General features: G+C 51.6%; 1 protein-coding gene across 1 annotated transcript; it reads right to left on the bottom strand.

The window, feature by feature from the left end:
• Positions 1-8,211: 8,211 nt before the first annotated feature.
• RHOV (ras homolog family member V) lies at positions 8,212-10,292 on the bottom strand. The gene is made up of 3 exons (XM_043555632.1): positions 9,974-10,292; positions 9,719-9,777; positions 8,212-9,542 (listed from the first exon to the last, which is right to left on the bottom strand). The coding sequence occupies exons 1-3, from the start codon at positions 10,179-10,181 to the stop codon at positions 9,099-9,101; spliced, it is 711 nt and encodes a 236-aa protein (XP_043411567.1). The 5' UTR covers positions 10,182-10,292; the 3' UTR covers positions 8,212-9,098.

Raw genomic sequence — 10,292 nt, 5'->3', positions numbered from 1 at the left:
CAGAGTCTGGAGCTTGCTTCAGATTCTGTGTCTCCCTCTCTGCCCCTCCCCTGCTTGTACTCTATCTCTTTTTCAAAATAAGTAAACAAATACAAGAACTTCAAAACTGGAAAAGGATATTTACCCAAATGTTCCAGTGTTATCTCTCTAGTTTTCTTTTGTCAGCCTGCATTCTCTAAATTTTCTACAATAAATGTCTATTGCTTTTGTAATAAGAAAAAGTTAATCTTTTGAAAAAGTATTCAGATATATTCCAGGAAGAAACAAATCATCAGACCATGCAGCTCTGTGCCGGGGAGGGAAAAGACGAGGGAGCGTCTGAGATCTGGGGAAAGGGGAAGCTGGAAGGCTCAGTACCTGGAGTGTGCAGAGGAAGAATCGGGGTCAGCGGAGCCTTCAGGTTTTCTGTCCTGGGAGCCGGGGTGGGTGGCAGCGTCACCGGCAGAAACACGGCCCAGCGGGAGGGGCAGCGTTGAGAGAACCAGGCCCCAGGTACCAGCTGGAGACTGGTTTCACTGATTTTATTGCTGATTACTTAGTTTTTGTTTGCTTATGCCTTGCCTTCCTGAGGAAGAATTTAAAGGCAGCTTAAAAGCATCTATAAAGTATGAGATAATATGAGTATAAAGTAGGAAGAAGACAAGAAAGAGCAAGAAGGAACGTTAAAAAAAGCCAGGAGCAAGGCAAAAACATATGAGTTTTGTAGTCTTTGGGCCAGTCAGCACTGCATTTTCCCGCTGCAGGTGCATCCTGGTGAGGCCCTAACACTCTAGCGGTGAGGTTCTGGGCTTGGTGGAGAGGGTCCAGTGCCTGGATTCGGGAGTAGGCTGGGTAGGGGGAAATGGAGGAGTGGGAGATTGCTGGGAGAAACTCCGGACCTTGAGACAGAACCTCTTCTTGGAGGGAGAAGACCCAAAGGAGGAGTGCTTGGAGGGGTGGCAGGAGGCCTGGAAGAGAGCAGTTCAAAAGTGAAGAGTTTCAAAGCCTGCTGGGGTCAGGAAGGAGCCAGCTAAGGAGAAGAGCCAGGTGGAAACCTGGTGAAGGCGGAGAGTGGAGTTGTGGGTGGAGGCAGTTGCAGGTGTCGTGGGGGAGGGGACAAGGGCCAGCACCCTTTCCACGGACAGCTGTGGGTGGAGGAGAGGCCTGTGCTAGGTTTTAAGCATTCTCCCAAATGATCCCTTTTGTAACCAATTTAGGACTTGGGTTAACCAGGCTGACTCTCAAAGAGAGGGTTAACCTGTGGCTCTCAAAGAGAGGTACATCACAGCCTATGAAAAGTAAAGGACCAGATGACAAGGTCCTTTCTATCCCCAAATCATGATGTTGGCCTCTGGTTACAGACTTGAGATCCCTGAGTGCACAGCTGAGGGAGGCTGTCAAACTGTTGAGGCCCAGAGAGGGGCAGTGACCAGCCCAAGGTTAAACAGCCAGTAGTTGGGGACAGAGCTAGGCCAGTGTTCCTGAGCCCCAAACTTTTTGCTCTGACATCACCTTCTCTAGAAGACTAGACTCCTGGCTTTGGTTTTGGTCCTTTCTCTGGAAGTGGGACAAAAGAGCCAGGTGCCAGGCCAAGAAGCTGTCAGGGCTGGTCCCAAGCCCCAGAATGCTGGGAACCCAAAGTCCACACCCATGTAAACACAGGCCAGCACTGATACCTCTTACTTGGCTCTCAACAGCTTCCTCTAAATCAGTTCCCCGCTATTATCTTGCTTATCCCTGCAGGTCCCCTGGGAGCCAGGGAGGGGCAGAAAGTATAAGCCCCACTTCCCAACTGAGAGAAACTCAGACAAGGAGGAAGGCGGTAATTTGCCCAAAGTCACCCAGCAAGTCAGGGATGGAGCTGAAACAGGAGGGCCCCATGGAGATGGGGTGGTCAGCATAGCACATGGTCTATTGGGCAGTGGTGCTCCAGGAATGAAGTATCCCCTGTCCCACCAGGACAGTGATCTCACTGTGCCCAGAGGGAGACCCCTGGGGACAGGCTCTGCTTGCTCCCCAACTGGTGCAGGGTACTGGAGAGGGGGAGCATATGGGCAGAGGCAGCAGAACATGGCCACAGGTCTGAGGGAGGAAGCCATCATGGATCAGGTGTCCCTGGATGGGGTCTGTGCTGCCTGATTTTCTGCCAGTTTCAAGGGGGCCCGAGGCAACCTATCTGCCCCCACTTGGCCCAAAGGCTCCCCTGCTGCCCTTCACTGCCAAGGGGCCAGCGAATCGTCTGGACACCTGGAGAGAGAGGCAGATTGGTACAGGTGAGGGTCAAGGAGGCCATATTGCTGGTGACAATGACTGGCTCTGTCTTCCAAAGGGGTTACAAGTAGGGTGAACATAGGACAGGTATTTTTTTTGTAATGTTTTATTTATTTTTGGGAGAGAGAGTATGAGCGGGGGAGGGACAGAGATAGAGGGGGACAGAGGATCCGAAGAAGGCTCTGTGCTGACAGCAGCAAGCCTGATGTGGGGTTCGAAGCCACAAACCACGAATGAGATCATGACCTGAGCCAAAGTCGGATGCTCAACCAACTGAGCCACCCAGGTGCCCCAAGGATGGGTATTAATATAGGTCCTATTCAATCTTAAAAATATCCTGAATCTGGGCGCCTGGGTGGCTCAGTCGGTTGAGCATCCGACTTCAGCTCAGGTCATGATCTCGTGGTTTACAAGTTCAGGCCCTCCATCGGACTCTCTGCTAACAGCTCAGAGCCTGGAGCCTGCTTCAGATTCTCTCTGCCCCTCCTCCACTTGTGCTCTCTCTTTCTCTCTCTCAAAAGTAAGTAAAAACATTTAAAAATTAAAAAATATATATCCTGAATCTGACAATGATTTTCACGGTCATCCCAGTTGTGGGACAAATCCTCTGTTCAGTGGAGAAAGCCTTGAAAATGTTCCACTAGGAGGGCAGTCCTAGTTCAGTGCCAACATCTCTCCCCACAACTCACCTCCAGCCCTGTCTCTCTCTGCCCCACTCCTCAGCCTAGAAAAACCAAATCTGTCCCATGACTCCCAGCCCTGCCCTCTAAGAGAATCACTTCTAGGCGGCAGAAACCTAGAGCTCTGGGTGGCTCACCAGAAAGAGGCCTGGTCCCAGAGTCAGGAAACTCACATCCGAGGCCCAGCTTGGCCTACACCTTGGTCAGGGGACTCTGTGCTTCGGTCTTTTCATCTAAAAATTGGAGCTGATGAGAGCCGCCAGGCCTATCCTGAAGTTCAGGTGTAAGAACAGAAGGGTATAAGGCTGCCTCATCGCTGCTGCAATCAGGGGCAGAAAGCAGTGATTCCCTGGGACAGCCAGTGCTGCCCAGGCCCAGGAAGTCACTCCCTGCTGTTGTCACAGGGTGACTAATGTGGCCCCTCGGCTGGCTGAGTCCTGCTCACCCTGGAGGATCTGGCACAGGCCCAAGGAGGGAGCTGACGGTGCAGCCCTGTGGGAGCTGGGTTCCTGGCAGCCAGGTACGGTGGGCAGGTCTGACCTGTGAGAGCCGCGGTTACCGCCTGGGGCCTGGGCTGGTTGCAAAAGGGGCTGGTGCTCCTGACGCAGTCTGCTCTCGGTCTCGCTCACTCTCCCAAGCTGGTTCCCAGGAGAATGGGGAGCTCAGAGAGGGTGCGTCACGCCCGCCCTGGGCACCACTCTGCTCCCAGGGGGAAAGCAAGCAAGACACCCCTCCTTCGGGTGCACACACACTCACACGCAGAACAAGGATGCCTACGGAGAGAGACCCCACTCACAGATCCACACAGAACTGGGCCCAGGCACACACGAACACATAGACACTAGGCCCAACCTACATGTGCACACACAGGCGCAGAGATCAACATACACACCCAGACACACACATAGATTTGTGTATAATACACACTCATCTAGGGGCAGACCTCATGTAGGTACACAGACATACAAATGCAGGGCTGTACACATCTTGCCTAAAGACAGACACTACATTTACAGACATAGATACACAGACTTGCACATATATGGCATTATTCTGAGTTTTGCACAAAGACAATACCCACTTTAAATATGCACGAACAAAAACAGGGACACACAGAAATGTACGTGAACACAAATACGTAATATACATGCAACTTGTCATCATTTAGTATTTATTGAACACCCACAATCTGCTAGTCATGCTCCAACAAAAAGAGCAACCCCCCCCCACCACCACCCGAGTCATACATACACAGAAACCCAAGCTCTCTCATAAGAGTCACTTGGGATTATATGAGATCCAGTCTACAAACCAAAAACGAACTTTTTTTCTGTAAATGGTCACCAACCCATGGTGGAAAAAATAATCAAATGTCGATGTAGTATCATTTATAATAGGAAAAAAATTAGGGGCTCCTGGGTGGCTCAGTCAGTTAAGCGTCTAACTTCCGCCTAGGTCATGATCTCATGATTTGTGAGTTCTAGCCCTGCTTCGGGCTCTGTGCTGACAGCTCAGAGCCTAGAGCCTGTTTTGAATTCTGTCTCCCTCTCCCCCTGCTCGTGCTCTGTCTCTCTCTGTCTTTCAAAAATAAATAGATGTTTAAAAAAAAATTAAAGGAAAACAACCTAAGTGCTCCCAAATCGGGATCTAGTCAAAGAAAGTATGGTCAGGGTGAAACAGTAAGCAAATATACAAATACGGGTACAGCCTCTGGTCAGAGTTTATAACATGAAAAACACTGTTAAAATTCTATATATTGGAGCACCTGACTGGCTCAGTTGGTAGAGCATGCAACTCTTGGTCTTGGGGCTGTGAGTTCCAGGCCCACATTGGGTGTATATTTGTTAAGTATTAGAAAGTATTTTTACTCTTTTTTTAATATATATATATTTTTAAGTAATCTCTACACCCAACATGGGACTCAAACTCACAATTCCAAAATCAAGAGTCACATGTTCTACCAACTAATCCAGCCAAGCACCCCTATTTTTTTATTTTTTTAATGTTTACTCATTTTTGAGAGACAGAGTGTGAGTGGGGGAGGGGCAGAGATAGAGGGAGACATAGAATCCAAAGAAGGCTCCAGGCTCTGAGCTGTCAACAGAGACTCCTATATGGGGCTCGAACTCACAGGCTATGAGATCATGACCTGAGCTGAAGTTGGATGCTTAACCAACTGAGCCGCTCAGGTGCTTCTATTCTTTTAAATAAGCTCTACCCCCAGTGTGAAGCTTGAACTCACGACTCCGAGACCCAGAGCTTCATGCTCTGCTCCACTGACTGAGCCAGTCAGGCACTCCTGTTAAATTTTTAAATGAAAAAAAAAACAACCCAAAAATACAAAATTGTATATACAGCATGGCCAGAAAATAAGTATTTCAAAAATACGCACAGAATAGGCTGGAAGGAAGTACATCAAAATGTTACTACTGATGATCTTTAGGAATTAAGAATATTACTAAAGTTTTAATCTTCTAGTTCTTAGGATTTTCTAATTTTCCTATGAGTATTTATTATGGGAGGATAAACATTTAAAAATCAGCTAAGGGTTGGTTACATAGACATTAAAAATAATTTACATTTGGGGCACCTGGATGGCTCAGTCGGTCAGGCATCTGACTCTCGGTTTCAGCTCAGGTCATGATCTCATGGTTCATGGGTCTGAGCCATGCATCAGTCTCTGTGCTGACAGCACAGAACCTGCTAGGGATTCTCTGTCTCCCTCTGTCCCTGCCCCTTGCCTCACACTGTCTCTGGCTTTCTCAAAATAAATAAACTTAAAAAAAAAAAACAAAACAATTTACATCCATAAGGCCATGGAAGAATGTAGATGTAAGAAACACACAATTTTATCTGATTAATATAATTAATACTTTTAAATTTAGATTCAAGACTGGAAAGAGAGAGGAAAAGGGCAAAGGAAAGAGATAAAAATAGATATTATAGAGAGAAACAGAAGCAGAGTGATTGGTGGGTTTGGAACCAGAGGTAAATCCCACCTGTCCTGCATGGGGTTGGTCCCTGCGTCTCTGAGGGCCTTTCCAGCAAGCCATTGCTCTTAGGCCTACCTCCAGGCTTCAGTAACACATATCTGGAGCTGAACTTGAACCTCAGAGTCCCTTCCATGGCTCACTGGTTGGCTTTTTATCATAAGCACTTAAGGGCCAGCAGCAAACATTGCCTGAGTCCAAGACCCCATGGGAGCACAGAGGCATAAGAGGACTTTCTATTTCGCTGGGAAGATGCAGCCTGAGTAAGTAACCAAATTCAGAGTGCCCTTGAAATGCCAAGAGAACAGTGCAGACACTAATACCAGTAAGAGACACTTCCTGGAAAAGGGGAGTATTGGATGGTCAGAAGAGAAACAGGACACAGGGTGGTGAGGGGTGGGGTGGGTGTACTTTGCAAACTAAAGGATTTGGCAAAAGCAAAGACTTGGGCATCAGAAGTCAAAAAATAATTGGGGATCAGGGAATGGGATCACTGGGACCAGCTGGCCTGGTCCAGGTTGGTGTCAGATTTGAAAAGGCCTTGAATGCTAAATGAGGGCCTGGGAGTTCACTGCAGGCAACGAGGGCTGGTAACAGTCCTGAGTCAGAGAGCTGCCAAAGTGAAGGCAGCAACACTGGAGGACCTAGATGGAGAGCAGCAGTGGCAGGGATGGAGAGGGCAAGGCTGACAGAGGTGCCGACCAGGCTCAGTGACCCAGCAGAAGAGACATAGTGCCATGGATGTGCTGGTACCATCAGAGAGTTAGGGAAGAAGCTGGAGGTGGGGGGGGGCCCTCCGAGATCACCTGATTAGACTTACTCCCCCATTTCATGGCACCTCTGAGTCCCCTTGGAGCAGTTTGAAAACCTTTATTCCACTATAGTGAGTATTTTTTTTTTAAGTAGACTCATTGGCCAACATGGGCTTGAACTCACAACCCTAAGATTGAGAATCACATGCTCTACTGAATGAGCCAGCCAGGCATCCCCAGAATCCTGAGTCCTTCATGTTGCAAATGAGGACTTTGAGGCACACAGAAGGGAAATGATTTGCTTAAGGTCATGGTTGATGTCACAGCCTGAACTTGAACCCAGGTCTCTGCCCTAGAGCGATGTGAGTTAGGCTGGGTTGAGGTAACAGAGGCTGTTTAGCTGGGGTGTGAGACCCCTCAGAACCTGGCTGCAATAGTACAGCCCCAGCACCTCTACCTGAGGGGCAAGGGGACAAGGGCAGATGGGATGGCTGGAGCTCTTGGGGATGGGCCCTGGTGGGACAGGAGCTGGATAGTCTTGGCTAAAACTAAATTGGGAGATTATCTAAGATTTCACTTGACTAGGATTTCTGTCCCTCAGCCCTGCTCTTTACACAGGCAGCTGTTACTTCCTGCAGAGGGAGCCCGGCTGGGACAAGGGTGCACACTCACCTAGCCCAGCAGTTGCTTAGCAGGTGTGCCTTAGAAATACCTCTCCATAGGAATAACACTTACCCATGTATGGAACTCTAGTTTGCACTTGAGGTATTACCTTTTTTCTCCAGGGCTCACTTTCTTTGTGGGTAAAGAAAGTGTGTGTTTCCCCCCAAGGTACCCTTTAAAGTTTCTTCTAGCTCCAATTCCAGGGAATCTTCTCTGGATCCCCGCTCCTCTCCAAGTCATCACCCAATAAACCCTCACTCCCCAGGATTTCTGGGTCTAAACTGCTATTTAAATTACTGAAAACACGCACCTTGACCTTTAGTCGGTCCTTATGTGGACTTTGAGTGCCAAGACTGAAGACTAGGTCCAACCAACTTGACCCAGAAGTTTGGCCAGTGGTTGAGGTTTAGGCTGTATGGAGTTATGTCATTCTCAGGCTCTGAGCCAAGTGGCCCCCTACCCCGAGACCCTGTGGACAGTTAGAAGGATCAGAGCAGGAAGGTTAGAGGGCCTAGCACTGCCCAGAGCCCCAGTGATGAGCGAGGTGCTCTAGAAAGGAGGGGGAGAGGGGAGGGGCACTACCCGCCTGGTGAGGTCATGGGAAAGCAGCTCTGGCGCTGACACCTGGGGAAACCCGTTCCTAGGCTGCTTCCCACGCTAGCTCTCCTGGGAACCAGCTAAGCTCCAAGTGGGGAGCCCCAGACCTGTCCCCCCCCCAGTCCAGTTCCCATCACACTGTCTCATCTAGTGCAGCCCCACCTCTCACAGCCTCAGTCCTTCAGTACCCAACCTATCTATCCTGGCTATTGGGTCCTGAAGAGGACTCTGAGAGAGCAATGGGCAGACAGCTCCAGGAAATGACACAGAGACAGCAGCTTCAGAAACTTAAGGCTTTATTTGCAGACTCTGTACTGCTCTCTACCTTCTAGGCTGTGGCCTTGGAGGAAGGGGCGACCCCAGCCCCTTCTTCCTTCAGGCTCTAGTTTGCAGCTCCTCCCCCTCCTCTTGCTGGGCCTTGCCTCTCACTTCCTGCCCTGCTCCTGGCCCAGCCAGTTTGGGCAGTGCCTAGGGAGCCCTGAGTCCCAGTTCTTCCCAGGGACCAGCCCCGCCCACCGTGGTCCTGGGGCCTGAGGGTAGCCCAGGTGTCAGCCTTGCTCCTCAGCTGCCCCACTTCTCTGCTCTCCCTGCTCTTCCTCCTTCCAAGCTTAGCCCTCTGACCTGCCTCCTCACCAGCCTCCCTCCAGCCCCAAGGCTCCAAGGCCTCACTTTCTGCTCCCTTTCAATCTCTCATTGACCTCTGTCTTATCCAGTCCATCCCAAACGGCTCTCTAAGTTCTCCACCCTCCTGCTCTTGCCAGGCTCTTCCTCACCCCTGTGCCAAGGAAGGGGTGGGGACCACCACAAGGGGTCCTAATTCAGCCAGGCTGACCTGAGGTCTCCTGGTAAGAAACTGGGAGCTGGATCCCAAACTGCTTAGCGGTGGATGACACTGCTAGGACCACCCCACAAAAATCAAAGTGCTGGGATTTCTCTGTGATCTTTGACCACAGAAATCCAACTCAGAGCCTTGCCTCCTCCAGGCCCTGGGCCCACCCTTGCATATTACAGTGGGCAATTAGAGGCCTGTGTCCTCACAGTGTTCAGGTGGAACTAAGTCCCATGAGGTGGCCTGGCCCTGCCAGTATCCCCCTCAAAGGCCCCAGTACCCCAGTTTCCAGAAGTCTGTGGTCTTATGCCTATTACTCCCTAGCTGCTGTGGCTGTTCAAACAAAGCAGAAGAACTTCTTCCATCGGCAGCGAGAGAGGGTTCGCACACCTTTGGCGTTCAATTTCTTCTCCAGCCGGGCTTTGTGTTCAATGGCACTGAGAATAGCTGAGTCAAACACCTCCTTCAAGTTCTTCTGCGTCAAGGCAGAGCACTCGAGGTAGCAGGAGGCCCGGATCTTCTCCGCTAGACCCTGAGCCTGGGGTTGGGGCACTGGGCCCTCCCGGCCCCCCTGGTCCAGCTGAATCAATACATTGACATCGTCCCTCAGGTCGGCCTGGGTGCCTACCAGCAGCACAGGAGCTTGGGGGTTGTGAGTGCGGATCTCGGGCAGCCATTTCTCTGTGATGTTCTGGAAAGAGCTGGGCTGCACTACGCTGAAGCAGGCCAGGAAGACATCAGTATCCGGGTAGCAAAGGGAGCGAAGGCGGTCAAAATCTTCCTAGGATGGTAAGGCCAGATCATTAGTAGGATTATTCCCTGCCGCAGGGAACAGGAATCTGCTCGTCACCTGAGGTTGCCGACCTGAGACTCCAAAGGCCCAAGACCATCTCCATTTCTTATCCACCCTCCAGCCCACCTTCTCCCAGACCATAGAGGCCGCGCCCAACTTCTCACCTGTCCCGCTGTGTCCCAGAGCTCAATGCGCACCGGGGCTCCATCCACCAGGACTTGCACTGCAGGGTCAGGGCGGGAGACAGCGAGTCAGGAAGAGCATCTTGGGCCCTACTAGACCTCACCAGCGCCACCTCGGGGCCTGCTTCCGTCCCCCTCCCGTGGCGCTTCCTTGCCCTCCAGTCCCCGCGCCAGCCGCAGCCCCTGGATGCACAACCCCACCCCCAGCCACGCGGCCGCCGGGGCCGTTGAACGTACCAGAGAAGGTGTCCAGCGCTGTGGGCCGGTAGCGCGCGGGGTACCCATTGCAGGTGTAGCTGACGATGAGGCTGCTCTTGCCCACGGCGCCGTCGCCCACCAGCACGCACTTGATGCCCAGCTCCGGGGACGCGCTGCCCCGCCGCGGGGGAGGGGTCGGGGCCCGGAGCGGGGACGACTCGGCCTCGCTCAGCTCCCGCGGGGGCATGGCCCACTCCGGGGACAGCCCGGGACCAGTCTCCGCTGCGCTCCGGGAAGCAGGTTCTGCAGGGTGCCTCTGAGTCCGCCAAAGCCCGGCGCGCCGGCCAGCCGCTAACCC

Source organism: Prionailurus bengalensis, chromosome B3, assembly GCF_016509475.1.
Source record: "Prionailurus bengalensis isolate Pbe53 chromosome B3, Fcat_Pben_1.1_paternal_pri, whole genome shotgun sequence".
Classification (NCBI taxonomy): Eukaryota; Metazoa; Chordata; class Mammalia; order Carnivora; family Felidae; genus Prionailurus; species Prionailurus bengalensis.
This window is presented reverse-complemented; position numbering and strand designations above follow the sequence as displayed.